At 42.2% G+C, this 26,297-nt stretch overlaps 2 protein-coding genes across 3 annotated transcripts in view; both read right to left on the bottom strand.

The window, feature by feature from the left end:
- The window catches only part of LOC144249726 (nephrocystin-1-like), a 41,863-nt gene extending 19,299 nt beyond the window's left edge, over positions 1–22,564 (bottom strand). For both annotated transcript variants that reach the window (XM_077791886.1, XM_077791887.1), the window contains exons 1-7: positions 22,489–22,564; positions 18,684–18,744; positions 17,549–17,673; positions 15,392–15,605; positions 13,843–13,944; positions 9,289–9,372; positions 7,842–7,970 (exon numbers count right to left, since the gene is read on the bottom strand). In XM_077791886.1, coding sequence (XP_077648012.1) covers positions 7,842–7,970; positions 9,289–9,372; positions 13,843–13,944; positions 15,392–15,529 — 453 coding nt within the window. In that variant the 5' untranslated portion in view covers positions 15,530–15,605; positions 17,549–17,673; positions 18,684–18,744; positions 22,489–22,564. The remainder of the gene's footprint in view (positions 1–7,841; positions 7,971–9,288; positions 9,373–13,842; positions 13,945–15,391; positions 15,606–17,548; positions 17,674–18,683; positions 18,745–22,488) is intronic.
- Positions 22,565–26,055: 3,491 nt separating this feature from the next.
- LOC144249727 (mitoregulin-like) lies at positions 26,056–26,295 on the bottom strand. The gene has a single exon (XM_077791888.1). The coding sequence runs from the start codon at positions 26,293–26,295 to the stop codon at positions 26,125–26,127; it is 171 nt and encodes a 56-aa protein (XP_077648014.1). The 3' UTR covers positions 26,056–26,124.
- Between the last annotated feature and the right edge of the window lie 2 nt (positions 26,296–26,297).

Raw genomic sequence — 26,297 nt, 5'->3', positions numbered from 1 at the left:
GACTCCCCTGGGTTTACTTGTCCTAAAGAAATACGGGATGATGCAGTACACAGGGTACCTGTGGTGGCTCTGGGCTACGAGGGGCCGGGTTCCTATACTGCATTTAGATGCTGCTAGGGGGTGGGAGATGGAGGGCTGCTAACATGGCCACGCCTCGGCTCCAGCAGTTCACATGACACCATGCTTCTGGTGTTCCCTGCACAGAACCGCCACTTGGCCAGGTCTCTCAATAAGAATTGCTGACTGCAGGGCCAGGTGCACTGGGTCCCGGGGTTGGAGTGCCACAGTGCTTCTGATCAATTTCTGAAAACCCCTTCTGTTCTGAATTTCTGTTCTCTAGGAGCTCTGGCGTTCACTGGTGCTACACATGTAAGCAGGTCCTGTTCATCTAATTGCCACTGAGAAAGCAGCACTGCATAAGAATCATGAGCACTGCCAGCTCGCTCCACCAGAGATGAAAATCCCACCTAGGGAAACCCTCCAGGACTTCACTCACAGACACACACACTCCAGCACTCCTTTTTTTTTTCTTGTATTGGGAACTGATCCCCAGGGGTGCTTCACCACTAAGCCACATCCACATCCCTTTGAATTTTTTATTTAGAGACAGGGTCTCACTAAGTTGCTTAGGTCCTCTCAAAGTTGCTGAGGCTGGCTTTGAACTTGCCATCTTCCTGCTCAGCCTCCTGAGTCGCTGAAATCACAGGCCTGCACAACGGCACCCGGCCTGCCAATTCCCTTTTAACTGGTATATTATAAAGTGACATTTATCTTGCGCCTGACATACATTGCGAATATAAGAAATTCCAAGTTCAAATAATATTCCCAGGTCTGGAGATGAAGAATTGGACCTGATAAAACAGTCGCCATGGAGCAAGCATGGCAAGATGCCAGTGACCCGGAACGATAAAGAAACGTGGGTTACTGACCACAGTGCACAGTGGGAAGGGGCGGTCTGTCCTGTCCAAGGCACAAGGCTTGTGCCTCTGCATTACCACAAAGGACTTTTAAGGAAAGTTAACAGCAGATGGACTGACCCATCCACACCACGGACTTGGTGAACACACTCAGCTCCCTTGTTGAGGGAAACACCTTTCTCTTCACTTACTTTTCTCCGAGCAGGGCTAACATACAACCTGTGCGGCAAACCACCCAGAGGTGCTCGAGGCCCGCTTGGCATATGTTATAAGGTTTTTATGCCAATCGCTGTTCATTTTAAACAGAATTGAGTGGCTGGGCACACATGTCTGCTGGGCTTTCCTGATGCCTGCCTGGAACAGGCCCCCTCCCCTTGGGCTCCTCCCACCCCTCTCCCTACACAGCACATCCTCCCTTTCTTGCCTATAAAATCCTACCCGGTCTTTGAGGTCTAGTTTTCTTTTACAAAACCTCCTGAGGCTCAAGGGCTAGAATTAACTTCCCCCTCCTCTGTGTTTCCCAAAGAGCTTGGAGACCCATATCCTCACAGCCTGCCTGATCAGAGTAATCCATAGCGCACCCCCCCCCCCCAAAGGGCGACTCTAAGGATTGAATACAGCAGGGACCCAAGGGCCTGTGCGTGGCTACAGCATCCTAAGTAGAGAGCATTCTTATTATTTGCAGCTGTGTTTCTTCCCCACTGACATACAAGTAAACCCTCATGCACCTAGGAAGAATGTGGGCACGTAACAGATACCTCAGTTCATTCAGGAAGGTGACAAGCACTTAGTTATTCCTCCCAAAGCTCACCTTTATATCCTGAGAAAGCATGACACACAACTGTGCGTCACAGAACTGTGAAATGACAGACCCCAAAATATGTGGTGTGTCTCCCTGGAGGCAGCGAGGTCAGGAGGTCAGGAGGCCACGCTCACTTTCAGGCATTGTGCTGTAGTCAAGCAAGGATGCGTGCAGCACCCAGCGAGCTGCGGGCCTCACTCACAGCCAGTGCCCTCTCCATGAACCCCCATTTGTGTTAAGATCTTTATTAGGAGAAGGGTAATTAGGGTGCAGTAAGAAAGGGAGTTAGTTGAGGGAGGGAAGTAAACACTCAAGTAATGAAACCTGGGGGTAGAAGTAGGTGAACCACAGACAATTTGTATTATAAAAAGAACAGAGAGACACCTTGGATTCACTAGCATCCATCCCTGCGAGCCTGACTCAGTGGTATAAACCTTAACCTCCTCCCAGTTCTGACAGTCCGGAGTGGACTGGTTCCCTAGGCGTCACCTTTCATTTCATCAGAGGAAAACATAACTGTCATTAGTGCAGTTGTAAGACTCCATTTCTGAAAAACACCTCACTTCCTAAATTTTATCTTCTTGTCTGCATTTTTCATCAAATGGGCATTTCCTAAAATTGAAATCCAATGAATAGGATGATTCATTGGAATTGTAACCTTGGTGAGTCAGAAACACAAATAATTTTAATCAAAGTCCTCCTGGAACAGTAAAGAATCTAAGGGTTCACATGTGGCTCCATGTGTTCTGTGCTAAATGTGACGCTTCCACAGCCTCGTCTTAGGTCTTAACTGCTGATCGCCTAGGAGGAAAGCAGGGTGTTTCCTGTTCTGCTACTCAGCAGATTTCTTACCTGGGGAGAAAAGGCCCAGGTTTTGGGCTTTTGGGGTTGCCACGTGGCCCTCACAGTGTCAATGTTGCTCAGGACCTGAAAGATTTTCCGATTTCAGATCAGGCTGTAGGAAGTTCTTGGAAACATCACCCTTCTGAGTCCCAGATAATTACCAGTGGCTATACTGGTCAGGGCAGAGGGAGAGGAGGGGCTTCCATTTTTTATTTCATGCAGTTCTGTAAGATCTGGGTTTCTTTCTACATCCAATATAGTATGCATCTAACTTTTCAAACAGTGAAAACAATGGTCCCAATACTTATTAATAAAACAATGAAGGAGCTGAGAAAACAGATTCAGATTTGTGCCCTTGTGACAGTAATAAACCACATCAAGTGAATACTCATATCTGAGATATGCTTACTAGAAGAGGAAGTGACACTTCAGGTAGAAACCTCAGAAGCCTATAGGATTAAAACAGAAGATCTAACACTTGTGTCATCAGAGTCCCAGAGGAGAGGAGTTTCAAAGGTACTGTAGGAAATAATGCCTGAAAAATCCCCAATTTCAGCCAAAGTCAGAAACCTACAGATTTAAGAAGCTGAGCAAATTCCAAACAGGGGAGATCCAAAAGGGTTTGTGCCAGGTACAACACACTTCTAAAGTAAACAGGAAAAAAAATACACCGAAGGTAGCAAGAGAGAAAAACAGCCAGGTTAAGCCAGGGGAATGACTCAGATGGCAGTGGGTGTCTCGGCAGAAACCAGAGGCCAGGAAGAGGTGGCACCAGGTTGTTTAAGTGGTAGACGAAAAGAACTGTCAATCCAGAGTCCGACATCTAATGGAAAGGTCCTTTAGGAAGGAAGGGAGACAGATACTCAGATAAAGCTAGTTTAAGAGAATCTGTCACCCTGAAAGGATGGTTAAAGGACACTCTCTGTACAGAAAGGACAAGCTAAAGAAGGAATCTTGGAACATCAGGAAGGAGATCAATGAGAACAGTAAAGATCTGACTAAATACTACTAATTTTCTCAGTTGATGGTTGAAGCAAAAACTGTAAGACTGGGTGATGTGGTTTCAGTGTATGTAGAGGAAATGAGCAAGCCAGTTGTGAGTGAATGAGGACAAAGAGAATTAGAGAGAGGGGCAGTCTCTGCCTCTCCCTCCAACCAGAACGCTGCCTGTGGTCACTGTGATTAGCTGGGTGTCTAAAATGACACCTACAGCAAGCACCCAGGAAGCCACCCAGAGAGACCACTCAACACCACGGATAATTCAGAATGGAGTTCTAAGAAACGTCTAAGCCACACGCAAGAAGGAGGAAAGAGAACAGAGGACAACAAGGAGAGAGAACAAAGCCGGGCTCCCTCCGAGCCCTAGAAAATAAAACAAAAAAGAAAAGCAGGCAGCAGACCCAGAGGCTTGAGGCTCCCCCCGACGCTGCAGGTGTAGGTGCACCTGCCCTGCAAGGACGGTGGGTGCTGGGAGGGCGTCCTGGCTTGGCGCTGCCCAGGCTCCACAACAGCGCTTTCCATTTGTAATAGGCTAGATTTGTTAAAGAAGCCTTCAAAAAGCAAATAATGCATTTTTCTAACTATTAAATGTAATGTAAAACTTCTCGATTTCGAACTCTGATAAAAATTAATTTCATAAATGAACTTCTAGGATCTGGATAAAAAATGAATCCCATATTTTCTGTTAAAAAAGTGAAATTCTAGTTTTTGTTTTCGGTTCTCATGTGAGAACAGGAGAGTACAGCAGGTCCTCTCTTCTTGGTCACTGCTGACACCTCCTGGCGCGTTTGCGGTGGTGCTTTTGTGCACAGTAGCCCTGTGGTCACCCTTACTCCAAGTTCAGGTGGAAGAAAACCACCAGGGCACCGCCACACCCAGTCCTCCCTCAGGCCTCCCTATCTGTGTGCATGTGACCATGGTCTATCCAGGGGTGGATGTCTGAGACCTACTGCCCACTCCACACCTGCTCTCCCTCCACCCTCCACACTCAGCCCACCACCAATCCCGTTGATTCCCGCCTCCTGCATCTCCCCCCACCTCATCTCCACCCAAGCTGTAATCCTCATCACTCTTTTGGTTGCACTTATTATGCTCCATGTGTTGTTCTCCGGGCTTTACTTATATTAACCCAGTTTGCTCACATTGATCCCAGGAGGTACAAGAGGAGGAGCCTGAGAGCAAGGTCAAGGTCCCATGTTGTGCAAATGCCAGCGCCAGGGGCAATCCTAAGCAAGCTGGATCCAGATTTTGCTTCTTCAAGATGATGCCTATTGTCCTCTGCCTGCCATGCTGTGCCACAGCCCTGCCCCCAGTGGTCCACTTGAGTCCCCTCTGGCTGCCCTCTCCTCCCTTTAACTTACCTTTTCTATTTATTCTTCGGAGAGGAGCCAGAGATCTTTCCAGAACATGAATCTCATCATGTCACCTCCTTCAGTGCCCTCTGCTGTTTTTAGGACAGATGCGCACTGCTTCTCACACTGCCTGCCTTCCAGACACTCCCTGTCAGGATTCCACACTGGAGGCCACCCTGCTCCCCCTGGAGTCCCCTCCCCAGAGGGCCTCTGCCTGCAAGTCCCATGGAGGCCTGGGGCTCCTCAGCTCAGGGGGTGAGGCTGTGAGGAGCTCTTCTGCGGCTCCCACCCACTCTGGGAACCCCTCTAACTAGGCTTTAGCTGACATCTACCAGACTGTTTCACTTCCACTTTGTGATTAGTACAAAATATTTTCTAATTTCCCTTTGACTCATTGATTATTTAGAAATCTGTTAATTTCCAAGCATTTGAAGACTTTGCCCATGGATCTTTCTGTTACTGATATCTAGCTTAATCTCATGTGCTCAAAGGCCATACGGTACATGGCTCTCAAATCTTTTAGACTTGTTGGGGTTTATTTTCTGACCCAGGTCCACCTGTGTAGACTGGAGGATATTCCACATGCACTTACAACATGCATCTTACTGTTTAGAGGTGAAGTGCTGCTCAATACTGATTCTACCTAGTTTGTCAATAGGTTAATCAATTCCAAATATCCTTTCTCATCTTCTGTCTGCTTGTTCTATATTCCTGAGAGAACAGTAGTGAAGGTTCCAATTATAATGGTGGCTTTTCCCATTTCTTTTTTCAGTTCCATCAAGTTTTAGGTCATGTGTTTTGAAGCTCTAACATGGGGTGACTGGGTATGTATCTACTTTGTTTGACATTTTTTCTTTTTAATGCACTGGGGGTTGAACCCAGGGCCTTGCAGATGCCAGGCAAGCGCTCAGCAACAGACCCACTTTCCCAGCCTGACATTAATATCTTGAATAGTGAACCCTCCTCCCTTTAACTTACCTTTTCTATTTAAGGTGGGCTTCTTGTATGGAGCATCTAAGTGGGTCTCTCACTGTAAACTCTTACATTCCCCTAATAATGTATTACATGTTAGGTATATTTTTATATGCCTATTGGTTTCTCATGTTTTCTTTTTTGAAGGGCCTGTTCAAGTTTTTGCTCATTTAAAAAACTGAGTTATCTTTTTATTTCTTAGCATCCTTGACTTGTTCCTAATCTTAGACTAAAAAAAAAAAAAATTCTACATTTCACTGTCAATGATAGAAATTTAGGTTTTTCTTGTTCTTTATAAATTTGAGGAAGTTCCCACCTGTTCCTGGTTTGTAGGGAATTTCTTAAAACTCGTGAATGGGCACTGGAATTTGTCAATGTTTTTTCTTTGTTTATTGAGATGTTCACATGATTTTTTCTTGTCTACTAATATGATGAAATAACATTACAATTTCGCATGTCCAATGCTGGATGCACAGGTGTGTACATCTGAACATGGGGAGAAATTCCAGCTGGTCGTGACCTACTGTCCTTTCTATAAATTGCTAGATCCAACTTGAGAATGTTGTTTAGGATTTTAGTTTCAATATCCATGAAGGATACTGGTCTTGTAATGTCATCGTTTGGTGTCATGTTTTTCCTAGATTTAGGAAATACGTTAGGGAATGTTTTCTCCTTTTCTATTCTTTGGAAGAGTTTGAATAAGATGGGTATTATTTCTTCCTTAAATGTTTGCGGGAAGACACTAGAGTGAAGCCATAAGGACTTGGAGTTTTCATTGTAGGAAGTTTTTTAATTGAAGTTGTAATTTCGTTAAAAGAGAAATTCAAATTTTCTATTTCTTCTTATGTCAGTTTCAGTAAATTATGGTTTTTTATAAAATTATCTATTTCATCAGTGTTGTCAGATTTACTGGCATACAATTCCTCATAATATCCCTTATTGTCCTCAGTGTCTGCAGGATCAGTAATGATGTTTCTATTTCAATGGGAGATATTGATAATTTGTTTTCTTTTTTTTTTTTTTTTTTGTACCAGGGATTGAACTCAACCACTGAGCTACATCCCCAGCCCTATTTTTTTTTTTTTTTTTTTTATTTAGAGACAGGGTCTCACTGTGTTGTTTAGCACCTCACTGTTGCTGAGGCTGGCTTTGAACTTGCGATTCTCCTATCTCAGCCTCCAGAGCTGCTGGGATTACAGGTGTGCATGTGCCACCTCGCCCAGCTTTCTTTCACTCTTTTTAAAGTATCTTGGTCAGTCTTTCTGGGCATCTTTCAATTTTATTAATCTCTTCAAAGAATCAACCTTCACCTCCATTGATTTTCTCTTCTGTCCATCTGTTTTCTATTTCATTAATTTCCACTCTTTGTTATTTCCTCTTTTCTACATTCTTAGGTTTAACTCACTCTTCAATTTCTAGTCTCTTAAGTTCCCAGCTTAGACCACTGATTTTAAACCTTCCCTCTTTCTAGTATATGCAATTAAAGCTACGAATTTCTACCTAAGCACCACTTAAGCTACATCTCAGGAAAGATACATTATTTTTTTAGAAGTCATTCAGACTATCATTTGGTATTAGGTAAAAAGTGGTCTTTTAGGAATCAGGGAAGAGCTGAGCAGAAAAGGATTCCAGGAGACCTCCCGGGAGATGGCCATGCTCCATATCTTGCCTGGGGAGCTGGATATACGTTGCATTTTCAAAAACGCAATGCTCTATACCTAGACCTGAACTGTACACAACACTAGAAGACAGGTACCAGTCCCTCTCATAAGTGAAGAAATCTAAGGCCCAGATGGGTTAACTGTGTGTGTACCAACATCACACACTGAAGAGCCAGGGTTAACCCACTGTGGTACCACACACTCACACACACAGTGCACTCCACCTTTAATGTGTGGTACCACACAAGGGCTTCTCCATCATCCTGTGTGAGATGGTTCAACTCAATGAGCTTACCTTACTGCCATCAAACAGACAGAGGCGAACATGTCTGCTGAGCACCTGGATGCTCGTTGCTGGGAGAGGAATCATCTTACAGCTCCACAGGGTGAGGATCAAGGAAACACGACTTGGCCTTGACTTAATCTGAAAGAAAAACACAAAACCCTATTAATAGGAGTACAAATCCATTTCCAAAGCATCATTTGTAAAATATAGCTTAAGAAGATATACATAGAATACAAAAAGGAAAACTTTTACATGGATATACATACACAGAGTTTCAATAGTCTGTTCAAAATCAACCCCAGTTATTTCAGGTAAATTTTGCATAAAGTTATATTTGAAATATTTGCATTTTTTTCTTAACTACTTAAAAACTTCAATGAAAGACTACTAGTACTAGCAGGTAAAATATATGACCTGACCCTCGAATCACTGTATTCTAGTCTCCAGGCCCATTCCCATACGATGTGTGGAATTGTAGACAGTTACCCTAGCATGACAACCAAGATACCTGGCATTAATGTCACCCAGCTACCTCCTCTTTGGCTCTTAGATGCTTTGACATAGAATGTAATGTTTGGTCTGACTGTTCAAATCTATTTCACAGATAAAAGTCAGATTGTGAATAAATAAACTGGCATTCTGTATTTTTATTTTTAAAGAACAGCTTCAATGAGCTAAACTTTACATTCTGCTTTATGATCACAAGGCTTTTCATTTAAATAATTTATATTGTTGCAAAAGATAAGATAATATCAATAATCTGTCACCTTTTTATTTAAGTAATGAGAGTTGGGTTTTTAGTTCCCGGGCACAAGTTCACGGCATTAACTGTGATCTGCTCAAGCACTGGTGCACCAAGCAGCCCCTCTGCCCACTTGCAATACAGCACCTCCTACTAAGGTGCCAGTTGATGCTCAGGGTGAGAGGATTAGGGGCAAGTAACCTTGAAGCAGCCCTTCCACCCACAGTTAATGGCTCAGGCACACAAGAGCCAGCCTGCCCCTCATGACTCCCCTTCAAAATGAGCTTCTAGACAAAAGTTGCCAAGTACCGGGAAATCCAGGATGAACAGGAATCAGAAAGCCCACTGAGGACGCTCTAGGAGAGCCCTTGCTGTGAAGAGGAGCAGAGGAAGGGAGGCTTCCTCGCTGGGACGGGATGGGCTGGTGGCACTGTGGTGCGCTGCTCACAGTGGTGGCAGGGGAAGGCAGGACAGGCAGGCTAGAGAGCAGGAAAGGGCTGGCAATTAAAGAGAATAGGGAAGGGCTGGAGCCCACAACACAGGTAAACAGATGGTCCTCTCACAGAACTGGAGTCCTTGCTTATGATCACAAGAGGGACAAGGAAAGGATGTGCTCCAAAGAGAAGTGAGACTCGGCATCTTCCTCAACTTGTTTTAGCTACCAGAGAAAAATTAGCCTCCAAGCATGGCTGCAGAGGCCGAGCGCCACCGTACCTTCCTCCAGCAGCTGGGAGAGTGTGGAAGGCCTGAAGCCTGCAGGGATAGCCCCATGCTGGTTAATACATCCACGGCGTTCATCTGCAGAGGAGAGGACAAACAAAAGTGGTCTGCTTGCTTCCATCTATGATTCCTCACCTCCCCACTGTGTCCCTTCAGCACCACAGCAAGCCCAACCCAACGGGAAAACACCACATGCACATGTCGGGAAAGTGCTGCAACGTGACCCAATTCCTGAGAGGACGTGGCCATCACTGGATCTGCACTCTCACAAGGACTTGGGGCCCACATAGTGCTGGGCGCAGAGCTTTGTGTTTCTAGATCACTGCTTCAAGTACATTCTGACTGTAATGCTCCTGCTCCAGGCCCACCCCAACTGCACTGCCATTCAGCAGATGATACCGCTTTTGACGCCCAAGGAGCTGTCAGGTGCTTTGCATAAGTGCACCCCCAACCACCTGCACCGAGAGCATCTCCTTGGGAGTTAGAAGAGCAGTAAAAGGTCAGGAAGATGCTAACTGAACCGTTCATGGTGATTACTCACGGGGTGGAGAATTTTCATTTTGTCATGTCATTTTTTTTAAATGACAGGATAACAGATAGTGTCTTACCTTTCTGGGTTTTTCAGACTTTTCAAATAATAACTAAAATCTAATGCCAGCCTTTGCCAAAATGATAAATAATCTGGATAGGATCAATGAGAAAGATTGCGAGCTCTGAAATCACACCATGAATGAGATGATCTACTCTTCTTGTACAGAAGCCCTAATGAGAAATGCTGGTTGCAGCTCAGGCTTGCTAAGGCAGAAAGAGAAGCCTTCTGCCCTGCACCTTCCACACCTGAGCCTGGGTAGATCTAGGCAGTCTCAAAGAGTCTCCATCCTGGTTTGAATCTGAACTCAACCAGAACTATAGGTAATAAAACACTTAAGACATCCCAAATGTCTTAATTGCCAAAAATATTATACGACATCAAATATAAAGTATTATTAATAAGACAGCAGATACCAGCCTCTGAGATAGCTTTTTGAACAGCACTGCGGCGAATATCAGTTCTGGGGAAATGAAAGAGCAGGTAAGTGCAGGCGCAGCCTCTGCCCCTCACCACACGAATCAGAGAACAAGTACAAACACTCAGTAGATTCTGAAGACCAAACAATCTCTAGGCGAGGCCAAGCTAGAACTAAATGCACTAAAAATAATTGCAAAACTAAAGTAGCCATGACCTTTAGGTCAACAATAATATGAAAAGCTCTCCAGGTATAAGCTGACTCCATTTCAAGAAAATCTTGCATTATTTTAATAGTAAAAATAAATAAAAAGTCGGCAGAAGCTGTTCGCTCTCCCTCACTCTGTACCTCTGATTAGCTTCAGATTCACCCTCCGTCCCCCCGGTGTCCTCCTCACTGCCCTCTTCACTTGTCGCCTGCTCCTCTTCCTTAGCACAGGGCTGGAAAACTGTTGAAACAGGAAGTGCTTTCCAACTAACACAAAAATCAACCAATAAAAATGCTACGACTTTCAGAAACTTTCAGGCACAGAGGGGAATTTATATGTGACAGGGAAAAAATTTCAACCCATGACTGATAACTACACTATGTGAAACAATGACAAAGACTAAAGTAAACAGCAAATTCATCAAAATAAATCCCAGCTAGAATTTATTCAAATGAAAAAAATTAAAAGAATTACCTTTGATAGGAGAAAATAAATGTGGGGTAAAGCCCTTTGCAGTTATGATACCAAAGTTTAAAAAATCATAAATGGAAATACTAGCAGATTTCACTAATAAAAAATGCACGCAGCTGAAGGTCAATAAAGAAACCATTAACACCAAGTTCTAAGGGTTAACTTTATAAAAAGCTCTTATAAATCAAGAAAAAGTTTTTTAAAAAATTCATTTGAAAAATGGTCAAAGAAACTGAACTGGTTATCCACAAAGAAGAAATGCAAATGGTCGTAAATCATATGAAAGGATGCTCAGCCTCATTCGGAGTATCACAAGTACAAATAAAATCTATGAGGCTGTTTTGTTGATCACATTGGCAAAGGCTGAGAAAGACTGGTACTGGCCAGCCTCGGCAGATGCATGGGGAAATAAGCCCTCTTGACATTGGAGGCCATAATTTTGCCAAGACAAAACTGGCAAAATAAATCAAGATATAAAGGTATAAACCCTCTGAAGCACTGACAAGCATGTAGGATTTCACCCAAGAGGAACAACCAAGAGTCTACAAAGAGGTACATGCAGACTGATCCAAACAGGCTGCAGGTGGCCACCCTCCACCTCTTCCTCTCTAGCAGAACCGCTGACTCATTGGGCCTGCTGAGATTCCATCTGGCCAGCCAGCCTCCCTTGCAGCTAGGTGTGGCCTGGGGACTAAATATGCTGGTCGTCAAGACATGGCTGAAGTTTTCTAACTTCCAGAAAACTTTTTACCTCCTTAGATAGCAGCTCATATTTCTTGATTCTTTCCTCAATTCCCTTTTGCTGCTCAGAATCATTAAAGGATTTGGCCACTGACTTAACTAAAGAGGTAACCCAGGAAGAGCTGCCTTACTTGGAGCTATGGAGTTCCAGGTGGGGCCTGAACCAGCACCAGAAAGCCATCTCCACACTCCTTCCATGCGTGGGAGAAGACGCAGCTACCTCAGGTGAGCTGCTTTGGGGAGATTTTTTGGTAACTCATAGAAGCTAATTTTAGGTTCTTTGTGGCATAATTGATGGTGATTATAGGTTGCAAACACCCTGAATAAATGTCACCACAAGCTGGAATGCTTGCTGCCTTCCAGAGGACGACCTAGACCCGTCCTGCGTGGTGCATAGCCCTTCGCCACCCGTGGCTACTGAACTCTTCACATTAGCACAGGTTGAGATGTGCTGTCCACGTAAACACACACTGGATTTTGAACCTAATATAAAACAAGTAACTCAATGTCCAAATATAGATCATGTGTTGAAATGATATTTTTGATATATTAGACAATATAAAATATTAAAAATAATTCCCCCTATTTGTTTACTTCTTAATCTGTGTAATGAAAATATATATTTGTGTCTTTTGCTGGCAAAGAATTCCTAAAACTCTTGGAATTTCCTGAATTCTTATTCATAAGAAGTTTTCTTATTCCTAAGAAGTTCAACCATTCTAGTGTGCAGGCTAGTGAGGTGCCTCTAGAGGACCCCCAGACAGCTTCAGGAAGGGATTAGAGGTTGGAACCTTCAGCTCTTCCTTCCAAACTTTAGGGAGGATGGAGGACCTAGAGATTAAATTCATCACCAATGGTCAGTGATTTAGTTAATGAGAATAAACAAACTTCCATAGAAACCCCCGGGAGGCTGGGGCTTGGGTATCTTCCAGGTGGGTGAATACACAAAGGCTTTGGGGAACAGCATGCTTAGGTCCTGCATGCCCCACCTCAACATCTTGCCCTGTGCGTCTTCTTCACTGGTGTTCCTCAGTTGCATCCTTTATAATAAACTGATACATCCAAGTATAGTTGTCCCAGGAATCCCCATGGATACTAAACCTAAGGATGCTCTAGTCACTTATATAAAATGATACAGTATTTGCATATGACCTGTACACATCTTCCCACATACCTTAAATCATATACAAAATACCTATGATCTCTAACACAATGTAAACGCCAAATAAATGATTATTATATTGTATAGTTTAGAAAATAATGACAAGAAAAAGAATTGTACATGTTCAATATAGATGCAACTGTTTTAAGATATTTTTGCTCTGTATCCTCAGATACAGAGGACAGACTGGAAAGTGTTCTCCCAAGTTCTCTGAGTCACCCTAGGGAATCATCAGACCCCTGCAGAAGGAGAGGAGACTTCTGAATTTTTAGCCAATCAGTCAGAAGTACAAGTGGCTGCTGGGACATGTGACTGGCATCTGAACAGAGGGCAGTCTAGTGGGACTGTGCCCTTACTGTGTGACACCTGTGCTAAATCCAGGAGTTAAGGCCAGAATCCAACTGAGTTGCTGGACACTGGTTGGTGCTAAGGAGCTGATAAGGAAAATGACACCCGTGGTATCAGAGAATAACCCCGCCCCCTGTCAGGAACTCAGTGTGGTCACTGGAAGACTCGGAATCCCGTGTGTGGGTTTTCTTATTTCCATCCCACAGAGCTCATCCAGACAGGTGTCTGCACCACGCAGCATGTGCTGTGACTCAGGACCAAGCAGGCATGGACAGTATGCTGATATCTTGGTAAGGGGGTCATGTATTTGTGGAAGTAAACACCAAGTGGACAGTGACCATGTTTTATGATAATAAATGCCTCTTAGTTGTTATAAACACCACCAGCTCACAGAGCCACCTCCTGCTGAGAACGCTCCAGGGCTCACTTTCACCGGAGCTCTTCACAGGCCCCAGGACCTCAATACACAATGTCCTCCCCACGCCCTGTCTCTGTAAAACTAAATTTAAATTTCAAGTCATTCTCTAGTCAACTGATCCAAGAATATAGCTTAATGTTTAACTGGAAATTAGATCTATCTGAAGGAGAAAGCATAAACAACAAAGACTCACCTCCAGGTAGGTTCTGGGAATCAGACCTTCGTTTCCTTTGCTGTCCTGAGCTATCCACCAACCATCAGGCTTCTTCTCAATTACAAGAAGAATTTCTCCTTTCTTAACGCAAAACAAAGTACAAATTTAAAAATAAAGCTCAATAGTCATGAGTAGCATTTCATTACTAATGCTTTAAAATATACACTGAAAAAAGGAAACATTTCCTTAATTCAATATTTATCCTAACTTTTATCAAATGCTTCCTTACTGCCATACCCCAATACCTTTGTGACTATAAATGAATCATTCCTTTGGGTTGCTCAATACACATTCAAATTCTACATGCAAATGGGGACCATTTCCACAAGCATTTATGAGGACCCATACTTATTCTAGCAATTTGATTATTGCAGAAAATATTTTTGAATTTGTAAGTCTCTCTTTGCAAAATTTCTTCCAGGAGTATCATATAAATCCCTAAAGAAAAATGATTCTATTAAGTTAAGCCCTATTTTGAAACAAAAATAGTTTACCCAATGTTCCTACCTACCTAATCCATGTTTTCAACAATAATTGTCCATTGAAAACAATACTAGTTCATGTACGAATAATCCATCCTTGAAAAACAGTAATTTCCACTACTGAAGACATGTAAAAGCAAAGACTTTCTTAGAATATACATTATTATTTAGTATTGGTGGCATTTTTCCAGGAAAAGTTAAAAAAAAAAAAAAAACCTATGAATTAAAATGTATTCGCTGAGTGCAGTAGCACATGCCTGTAATTTCAGTGACTTGGGAGTCTGAGGCAGGAGGACTGCAAGTTTGGGGCCAGCCTCAGCAACTTGGCGAGGTTCTAAGCAACCTAGCAAGGGGCCCTGTCTCAAAGTAAAAATAAAAAAGGGGTGGGGACGTAGCTGTGGTAAAGCACTCCCAAGTTCAATCCCTGGTACCAAACCAAACAAAAAACAATAAATATATTAGTTGTACAATATTCTTGCATATTTTACTATTAATGAGTGTCACACTTTGAAGTTAAACAAAAGATCAAGATTTATATATTCAATAAAAATTTCTTTGAATCATTTCACTAGCAGAAAATTGTTTCAAATCCTTTACAAACCACACCTGCATGGCTGAGGCTGTAGCTCAGGGGTAGATCACCTGCCCGGCTAGGCCAGGTCTGATCCCTGCTCTGCATAAACAAACAAGACCCCACAACTTCATTTTTCTATCCTACCTGCCACTTATCTATGCACAGGCCTAGAATGCACATGCGCCCCTTCAAGTCTAAGCCAACAGGAAGAAGTGTGATAGTGCTCCCCCTACCTCAGCTAGAACACTGCCTAACCCACCTGAATAACTTGGTACATATGACATTCAGAAACTAATTATAAAATTTTACCCCTTGTTAAGATTTATCAACACTAAAGCCACATCTTTAGAACAGGTAACTTTAATAATAGACTCTCACATAAATACTGCTTGTAAATCATAATTCCTTATTTAAACAGACTGAGCCTTTAGAAACATTCTCCTTACACTAGGTCCCCGTCTTCTCTACTTACCTTAAATGTAAGGTCCCCAACTTGCTGAGCACTAAAATCTCCAAGAGCAATGTATTTTCTACTTGTTTGTTTAGGAGATTCATTTTCTTGTTCCTCTTCCTCTTCTGATTCTTCTTCCTCTCCACCACTTTCTTCCATTTTGTCATCATCTTCATCTTCTTCATCTTCCTCAGAAGAATCCTCATCTTCCTCTTTGTCAGTAAGCACATCAGTTCTACAAAAAGCATTTGTATGAGGAGATCTCTTGAAAAAACATTCGAGTACAAACCCAGTTGGAGCAGAACCTCTGTACCTTGAAGAACTGTTCCATTTTTGGAACTGGCCAAAAAAAAAAAGCAATGAAAGGAAAGTACAACTAATGGTTCCCAAAACCGTGCTGAGCACACGTGACCTGAAGGACTGAGGGTGGACAAGGAGCCGGTTGATATGAGCGAGGCCTGTGCTACAAGAGCACCCCACCCACGGCCTGGGTCCCCCATTCAGGACACACTGCTTGAGTGCTCTCACACAGTGCTTGAAACACAAGTGGGGGTTTTGATTCTGGCTCTCTCTCTTCCGTGGGTGACCTTCTTGTAAGCTCTCCCTTTCTCATAAATAAAGCTGAGATAACAACAGAACCTGACTCCTAAGGCTGTCATGAGGATCAGGTGAGTGACAATCCGTAAAGTGTTTAGAACAATGTCTGCCTGCAGTGAGCTTCCCATCAGAGCCAGTTAAGATGCGGGCTGAGGCGGTGGCTCAGTGGTAGAGATCTTGAATGTATACCTGGAGTATCTGGATATACCTAGAGCCATTTATCTTCATCACTATTGTATTTCTTTCCTCTTAATCAGTGTTGCTAAGAATTTATCAATTTGATTAATATTTACAGAAAAGTCAATGTTTGGCTTTGCTGATTGCACCTACTGTTTATCTGTTGATGTCACTCTTTTCTGTTCCCATTGTATTTTTTCCTTTCCCTTGGGCTTACCTTGTTCTTTTTCTGGCTTCTTAAGTTAACAGCTTCAATAATTGATTTTTGGTATCTTTTAAAATTATTCATTGAAGCTATGAATTCCTTTCTAAGCACTACTTTGGCTGCAACCCATGAGTCATACATACTTTTTAAAATATTTTTTTAGTTGTAGTTGCACATAATAAATAAAGGTATTATGTGGTGCTGAGGCTCAAACCCAGCGTCTCACACGTGCTAGGCAAGCACTCTATAGCTGAGCCACAACCCAGCCCCAGAGTCATACATTTTTATCATTTGAAATATTTTCCAATTTCCAGTGCAACACTTTCTTGAATTAATGGGTCACACAGATAAAGTATGTAACTTAATTTGCAGACTTTTAATGATATCTAGTTATTTTTCTGTCACTGAGCTTTAATATAATTCTAAGAGATCAAAAAATATATACAATTTCAATTCTTTGAAATTTATTGAAAATTGCTCTCTGGTCCTATATGGCTCATTTTGGCTAATGTTATATGTTCACTTCAAAAGAATGTATATTATTTATTTGCACAGATTTTATAATTGTTTGTGGTGGAAAAGTTAAGTAAAATATCAGCTATTCTGACATTCTTAATGCTAGAATTCAGTGAAAATTCTAGAATCTTCGAGTCAATATTCTTAGCATTTTTCCCACAGTGTAAAAAGCTGGGGAACAGCATTTGAAGGGTCTAAATAATTGATATTTTGTTGCTCCTTACAAACTGGGTTTGTTTAAAGTCTTTTGTAATTTGTAAGAGAGATTATTAACATTCTCTCCAGCAGAAAAACAATTATGTGTCTACTTCAAATTTTTAAAAAACATTTATAAGAAAGGAGACCCTGTCAGTAGACACTGCAAGTCATTTTCCTTACCCATCAACACTGACACTCAGGGCATCATCCTAGTTATTTAACACTTATTTACGTAGCTTCTCGCACCTCTGTTTTGCTTTCCCAGCTACATCTTGAGGGCAAAGACTAGGACGTGCACATCCTTACATCTCTCTTGGGATTTTACATGTCCTATCATGTACAATAAAACTGCTCATTATTCAGACCATTGTGGTCATTTCTTCATATCTATGCTGTTATAGCATATATTTACTTCAGAATCAAATGTAAAAATGATAGCAACATAATATCTGAAAGAAAGGAATGAAGGCAAGAAGATGGCATACTCAGTTCTATGTTCTCTGCTTGTGGTCACAGCAAGCGCCTACAGCTGTTGAGTGAGCTTGTCCAGAAAATTCTGCTCCTCCTCCTTTCTCTGATTATAGTTCCCGACAGGTGCAGACTCATCCGCCTAGGAGAGAATATTTCATTGAAAAATGAATTTTAGTTTCCTAATTACATTCATTTTAAAAAAATAACAATAAAAACCACAGTAAGTGCTGTAGGACAAAATAAAGACTAGTGTGAGATTATACTTACCTTAGGGAAATACATCAGAGTTAAAAGAAATGTAGTTAAGTAATTGAGTTGGAATGCAAGCCAAATGAAAACACAAAACCACATGGTTTTGTTTTCGTTTTGTTTCTTGCTGAGCACTGCAGACACTCTAGAGTCAAGTAAGGGACAGGGTCTGACAGGATACTGGCTCCAGAGTCAGAAAGGAGAGGGCTGGTCCCAGGTTCTGCCGCTTACTGACAGAGACATTGTTTCTTCACCTTTGAAGGCTGTTTTCCCATCTGTGAAATGGGTTAACTAGGTTTTCAAACTCGGGGCGAGCCTGCCTCCTGCGTTGAAAAGTTCTGTGTCACTGCAGAAATGCAGAAGAGACTCTCAGATGCAGTAACAAGGATTCAGACACAGGCAGGGGACACTTTCAGGTGACTTCCACTTGCTCCATGAGCCTCTAGCCCTAGACACGTAGATGAAACTCAGGCCCATACAAAAAAAAAAAGGTCCTGAAGGGATGGCCAAGGGTACAGCTTGCTCCTCCAATCTGGCAGTCATTGCTGTGAGAGCCACCACCGAGACCAGACTTCCTTCCACTCACCCGGGGCTAGACTCTACCCACAGTGGGATTAAAATCAAAATGGCTCTAAACTGCCCCTCATCTAAGTTATACAATGCACACATTTGAAAGGCAGTGTCTGGGTTTCTGGGTCCTTAATGCTGAAGAGCTCAGCAGGGCTGGAGGTTCTCTTCTGCTCTGAAGCACACCTGGGAGACCATGCCCCCACTCAGCACCTCTGGGTTGGGCTTTATTTCTAATGCAAACCCAGGAACTTACCGACTCCAATTCATTCCTCTTAGTGAAAATATTTATAGAAAAAGTTTGTTTTCTAATATGATTCACATAATACTTACTTTTCTTAGCTTTTGAAGAACATTTTTATTCTCATCTATTGCCTGTTTTAACTGGATACATCTAAATTTTAAAAAAGAAAGAAAATATAATGATTTTTCTGTTGTCACAATTAGAAAGCTATTTAAAAAAAAATCATTCAATCACTAAGCAGGCAAGGCCATTGGCTACTGTTAAGAATAATGTTTAAAAATCCACATGTAAAAACCTTTGTACCCATTGCTTTAGATGATCCAAGGGGCGCTCCAAGGCCCTGGGCAGGAAAACCAGGCTCAGAAATGTCAGGGACCTGGGGCCTCAGTCTCCTGAGTCTAAAATGAGGAGGGGCTCTGGGTTCTAAGACGCCTCCCCAGCTCTACAGTTCCCAAGGCCAAGGAACTGGACATGAGACACAACTGACCCCCACCACAGCTGTGTAAGTCTCCCAACAAGCCCGACTCCAGGCAGAGAAAATAAGGTTCTAAAAAGAACCACAGTGGGTCCCTGGGAGGGCAGCAGGCAGGGCAGGTGGGCACTCGGACTCCGAGTGGGCACTCGGACTAGTGGCAGTGGCAGTGGCTGCCTCTTCCTGCCACTGCCACTGCCACTACACACCCCTTTTGAACAGGCTCTCGGGACAGGTTCAATGCTTTGGGCATTGAAGGTCTGTCTAGGATGCACATGGGTGCACGTTTAGGGAAATCAATCTTAAAGCCATCAGGGGTCTTTGTATTACTAGGGGAAAGAGCAAAGATTCTCATTAAGTTTACATTTAGTTAAGGCTCTTTTGTAATAAATGTAGTAACTTTTTAAAGTTTATTAACAGAAATCCTGAGCCTGTTAGCTCTCTTCTCTTATCTCACCTTCTGTTTTCCCACTGAACCAGAAAATTCTTCTTAAAATATTATAATAATAATAATAATAATAAATGATTTGGGGAGAATCATAATTACTGAAGAACTTTCCAGCACACCTATTCCTGCACTGAAGGCTCCTCAGACTAAAGGCTGGTTCCTGACCCCATGATGAGCCCTGTCCACCTGCAAAGAACTTGATTTGCATTCAGCATATGGTGCTAACAGGAAAGACACCAAGATATGCCACAGTGGAAGAACCCGAGAAAGGGCTCTAGAATAACCAACCCAGGCTCACATTCTCAAATAAAAATGAATAGCAAAGGGCCACCAGACTAAATAAAGAAAACCAGCAACATAAGGATGAAATGTAAAATTAATAAATAAATAGGAATCCGAGCACCAAGGAAGCAAGACAATTCAAAGAACAGAAGAAAACTTAAAACAAACCTAAGCATGGAAGGAGAAAATCTGAAAGCAGAAATATGATACTCTAAAAAAAAAGATTCAAAACAAGAAAAAACACTAGTAAATGAACAACATGATCAGTAAAATAAAACATTCATAGAAGTTATAAAAATTTTTGTTAATGTTTTATTTGGAATGTCTGATGGACTTAATTGTGGCTGCTATACAAAATACTGTCAGTATTTGTTACCCAATCCTCAATTACAATTCCATTTAGGAGGAAAAAAAAAAGTCAAGAGAATCTCCCAGGCGTAAGAAAAAGACAAGCAACAAAAGTATTCATGAGAGGTTTAGAAACCTAGATAATCTATCCAAGATACTCAATACCCGACTCAAAGATGTTTCAGAAAAAATAGATAAATGGAAGTAAAGAAGTGATCTTTAGTAAAATAAAATTTCCCAGAGCTCATGAGAAATATATGAGTTTTCAAAATGAAACTATCCACTTGGTGCTAAACAGATAAAAACAATGCCAAAATATATTGTGCTAAAATTTCAAAACACCAAGGCTGAAAAGTCAACAGGCTAATTATTAAGGAACGATAATTGGACTTACCAGCATCACTGCATGCAAAGAAAACTGAATAATGCCTTCAAAAGTTTTAGTAGCAATTATTTTAAATTCTATAACCAGCTAACTATTAATCAAACATAAGGGCAAAATGACATTTTCAGACTTGCAAACATCAGTGTGAATTTTTAAGGGACGGTGAAGGGATCATTTTATTCCCAAGCTAACTATGGCTTAAAAATACTTATTATTGCCAGGCGGGGTGTCACACATCTACAATCCCAGCAACTCTAGAGGCTGAGGAGGAGGATTGAAAGTCTGAGGCCAGCCAGGGCAACTTAACAAGACCTTGTCTCAGAAGAAAAAAATAAAAAGGACGAGGGATGTAACCATGTGGCAAAGGGGCCTGGGTTCAATCTCTTCTCCCCATAAACACTTAATATTTTTTATTTTGAGAGAGAGAGAGAGAGAGAGAGAATATGAATTTTTAATATTTATTTTTTAGTTTTCGGTGGACACAACATCTTTATTTTACTTTTATGTGGTGCTTAGGATCGAACCCAGCGCACAGCGCATGCCAGGCGAGCACGCTACCGCTTGAACCACATCCCCAGCCCCAATGCTTAATATTTTTTAAAAGAAAATTCAAAACTTAGCTTTCCCCAAGGCTTCAAATATAGTCTGTATATATTATTTTGTTTTTAAATCTAGCAAAGCAAGCACAATTACCTTTATTATTTTCTTCACTATTATTAACTTAATTTGAAATAATTCCTTAAACAATCAATCCTGCCAATAATGGTAAATTAAATTCCATTTGACATTTAAAAAATTATTTATATTTTACTTTGCCTTTAGGCACTTTGAATTCCTGGCTAAATTAAAACTTTTCCAAATACTTCTAATAAATAATTTAAATGAATAGAATGAATCTCATGCTCTTTTCTTTTCTTCCCCATGGTCTTATTACTTAAGTATTTACTATTTATCTCCTGGTGCCCCTTCTCATGTTCTTCTGAATGCTATAAACTCTTCAAATACCCCCAAATATGCAGATTTACTTAATGATGTTCTGAACTTAATGCAAAAGTGTTAGCAGTCTAGTTCAGTTTAGTTCATTATGTCTATTTAATGTTAAAATTTCCCAGGGATTAAAACCAGAAACTACTTACTCATATAGAGAACACAGTATCTTTTCAAGAAAATTAAAGGTCATTATCCCAAGCAAAGACAAATTGCTTCTAGCAAGATTTCTGATCATTTCTGGGCTAGGGTAATTCTGCGTGAGCCACCACAGTGCATTCTGAGCAGATTTTAGTTGCTGCACAATAGCAACAAGCCCACAACCACTAGGTGTAGCTGGTTCCTTCTAGACCTTCATGACATCACCCTGCAATCCTTCCATTTGGTTGTAATGGACTAAACCCTGCACCTCTGAGATTCTCGTCAAGTGCCCTCCCTTGCTTCAAGGAATTCTGCATTTCTTAGCCACCTTAAAACATTTTCATAGGCTCCCAACTTTAGTGTCTTAAAGCCAAGTAATGCTAGATGCACTAACTAACTGCTGTGAGCCTTGATTTTCTTATTTATGTTAATAAGTACCTTATGGTATTATTGAAAAAATTTAAGAAAAAGTTTGTGGAGTACAGACTATAATGCCCGGCACATACAGGGTATAAAATAAATGAAGGGTGCTTCTTTTTAATATTTACTATTCTTTATTTGATCTTATCATTTCAAATTAAGACCAGGTAGATATAGATAATGATAGGAAATATTTAAAAGTACATTTTAGAAAATCTTATTCACTGTTACCTCAATATTATCTACCATTATTATTTTGTCTTTCGGGTGAAACATAGATAAATAATAAGAAAAAGCAAGAAAGGAAGGGAAAGAGGGCAAGAAAGTCTCAAACAACTTCTGTGCCTTAAATCCAACTCATTGAGATACAAGCTTAGTCCCAAGAAAACCCAATAATTGAGCATACTTTACCTTTGGTAAATATCTCGACTTTTATAAGATTCTAGAGCTTCTTTCAATCGGCTCTCAGAAAGCAGACTATCAACCTATGGAAAACATCATATTAAGTTATGATTCTTACATTTCAGTTATGTCTATTGTCTTAGGAAATAAAAATTTACTTTTCTCCCCTTATGAAATAAACACTTTTAGGCATACAATAAAGTCGAAAGAATTTTAGAGCAAATACCTATATGCCACTACCTCGATTCTACTGTTCACATTTTACCCTACTTATTTGGTCTTTCTATCCATCAACCCACTTTATTTTTAAGCATTTTGAAGTCAACCGCAGTCACCAATACACTGCCCCCTAAATAATGTGCTATAGGTACCACTAAGAGAGCTGAATATTTGATGTAAGACATACAAAGACATGCACAAACCTAAAAGGTATATCTGCTGCATTTTGACAAACATGTGTGTTTATAACTGAAACCTCATAGAAGAACTCCACTGTCCTTTCTAGTAAATTCCATCCCATTCCTCCTGAGACAAACTTGTCTTGATTTTCTTCCACCCTAAATTTTGCCTGCTCTTGAACTTTTATATAAATGAACTTGTACAGTATGAACGCTTGTCTACATGAACCATGTAATGTTATGCTTCCACACTGTTGTATCATAAGTTTATTCCGTATTACCAAATAGTATTCATTGCATCGAATGTTACATGACTTTGTCCTGACTTCCTGTGTTACTAAAGACTACTTGCATCTTTGTCAATGTACCCCTCCAAAAAGGCACACCTTTCCTTGGTTTCTTTTCTGCAGATTATGTGGAAAAGATAAAGTAGATAAAAAAGTAAATTCCACTAGCTTCTTCTCTGTCCTTATTATTTGGCATCCACCTGAGTCATTTACAAAATTCATACACTCAGTGACCCAAATAGGAAGCTGATTCCTTGTCCCATGGATACCATGCTGGAAATTTATTCCACTTTCTTTTTTTTTTTTAAGAGAGAGAGAAAAAAAAAATTTAATATTTATTTTTTAGTTTTCGGTGGACACAACATCTTTATTTTTATGTGGTGCTGAGGATTGAACCCAGTGCCCCCAGCGCATGCCAGGTGAGCACATTAGCGCTTGAGCCACATCCCCAGCCCCGTCCACTTTCTTTTCAGGTTTCTTTTGTGGATACAAGAAAGAATGAGCTAATACTATTAAAACGTCCTTTCCAGATATTCAAGGTATCAAGTGGTTCCTGAATCAATTTGTCCCCAAGTTGAATAATTTTGTAATCATCTTTTATTTTTGCTTTACTAACTGCTTTTATACTTTACTTTTGAAAAATTTCCTGGTTCTCTTAATGTCCCACTAAATTTAAAATTAAGTGCAGAACCACAGTAAGTTACCGGTAAGTAAGTCAATACTCCATCAAGTTATATTTTTCATTTCTACCAGGAGACAATTTTGCTTTTGCTGTACCACTGTGATTCCAATACAAAGTCACTTAAATATTTATGTGCCAAATTCTTTGGTACATTTTAAAATTTATTTTTTCAAATTCTTTTTAGGTACCATGGATTGAACTCAGGGGCACATGACCACAGCCCTATTTTGTATTTCATTTAGAGACAGTCTCACTGAGTTGTACAGCACCTCATTTTTGCTGAGGCTGGCTTTGAATTCACCATCCTCCTGCCTCAGCCTCCAGAGCTGCTGGGATTACAGGCCTGCATCACGGTGCCTGGCTTATTTTTAACTGATATAAAATAATTTTATTTAGAGTAAAAATCTTGGCAATAGATCCTTTTTACAAAATAAAATTAGCAAACTGATTAAGAATCTAAAAAAAATGAACCTATTAATTGCTATTTACTTTTTTTTTTCTCGCAAGGTAATAGACCTGGGATGAAATGGCACACACCTATAATCCAAGCTACTATGGAGTCTAAGGCAGGAGGATCACAAGTTCAAGGCCAGCCTCAACAATTTAGCCAGACTCTGTGTCACAATAAAAAATAAAAAGGGCTAGTGATGTGGCTCAGTGGTGGAGCACTTACATTCCTAGCATGCACAAGGCCCCAGACTTAAACCCAGTACCACAAAAACAAATGAATAATAAAAGAGCTGGGATGTGGCTCAGTGATAGGGCACATCTGGGTTCAATCTCAGTACTGGGGGGAAAAAAAAAAAAAAGGCATAGGCGTTCTGTGTACTTAAAAATGAGAAAAAACACTACTCCCAGCATTCCACTACAGAGATACCATTTCAGCATGTTTTCTTTTATATCTTTTTCATGTACTATATATAGAAAAACGTCATTAAGATACCTTTTATTCCGTTTTGTTTTTGTTAACTTGTCATTTGATCACAAATATTTTCCCTAACACATTAAGATTTAACAAAAGTTTAGTGATAGTATTATTATATCCCATCAAAAGTTATTCACTGCCCTATTACTTCTCATTAAAGTGTATCATTTTTTCTATTAAGCAACAATGAGACCAGTATTTTTACTATCTTTCAATCTCTGTCCCAACGTTTCATTATTACATAGGGCAGGTTTCTGGAACTCCACTACCCAGCCTGGGTGCATGCACATGGGCTATACCTTGTCACAGTGCTTTCCAGAAAGCTGAACCTGACACCCTGGAGCAGCCAGTCTAGGTGCCAGGCCGGCCACACCTCCCCAAGACTGAGAGTGGCCATTTTCACAGTCTTTGGGAGAGTTCATCTCCTTTGCCACTGGTTTGTCTTTTAAGCTAATTTTCATGCTGACATCACTTGTGTGTCCTCTAGTTAACGTCCCTGCTCGCCCTCCAGGTCCTGCAGTCCTGACACAGTAGGACTCTTCCTGAGGCTTGGGCCCCAAGAGCGGTGGCTCCAGGGACAGGGACCCCGAAGAGCGCGGGGCGGGCGCGGGTAGGGCAGCTCCAGCGCAGCCCTGGGCTGCAGACCCGGCGGCTGGGGGCCGTCAGGGCGGGGGACGCGGTCGGTCGTGCACGGTCGGGAGTTCCGTGGCTGGCCCGGCCCGGCGCAGCGCGGGCTGGAGCGGGGTTTGGCGCGGGGAGGTCGCGGGTGCGGAGCGTTTGGGTCGGACGCCGGCTCCCAGGGAGTGGGGTCGCTGGGAGGAAAGCGCCGCGGCGCCCCGCGCCCCCTCGCCTACCCCGGGGTGCGCGCGGCCCCACCGTACCTGCTGCTTCAGGCCAGGTCCAGCTTCTTCTGCGTGGTAGCCAGCTTGTCCTGCAGCCTCCGCTTCCTCCAGTCCAGGTAGCGCCTCCTTAGCCGGTTCGCCTGCCAGCCGAGGAGCACTCCGGAGGCGAAAGCCACCAGCACCGACACCTGCAGCGTGCTCTCCACACGTCCGCCATCGCGGCCTCCCGGCGTGCAGCGGGGCCTACGGCGCTGCGCGAGGGTCAAGCATCGCTGCACGTTCACAGCGGACACCTGGCGAAGAGCCCGCAGAGCAGTTGCTTGCGCCCCGCGCCCCCTCGCCCACCCCGGGGTGCGCCCGGCCCCACCGTACCTGCTGCTTCAGCTCCTGACTGCGGCGCCGCACCGCCTGCAGCGGATCCCGCGGCCCGCGCAGCAGCATCTCCTCTGCCACGCCTCCGCGGGCGGGAGGGCGAGGAAGCCGGCGCGCGCGCACATCGCGAGGCGGCCACTCAGGCCAGGTCCAGCTTCTTCTGCGTCGTCGCCAGCTTGTCCTGCAGCTTCCGCTTCCTCCAGTCCAGGTAGCGCCTCCTTAGCCGGTTCGCCTGGCAGCCGACGAGCACTCTGGAGGCGAAAGCCACCAGCACCGACACCTGCAGCGTCCTCTCAGACACTTCCGCCATCG

This window comes from Urocitellus parryii, chromosome 12, assembly GCF_045843805.1.
Source record: "Urocitellus parryii isolate mUroPar1 chromosome 12, mUroPar1.hap1, whole genome shotgun sequence".
Lineage (NCBI taxonomy): Eukaryota > Metazoa > Chordata > Mammalia > Rodentia > Sciuridae > Urocitellus > Urocitellus parryii.
This window is presented reverse-complemented; position numbering and strand designations above follow the sequence as displayed.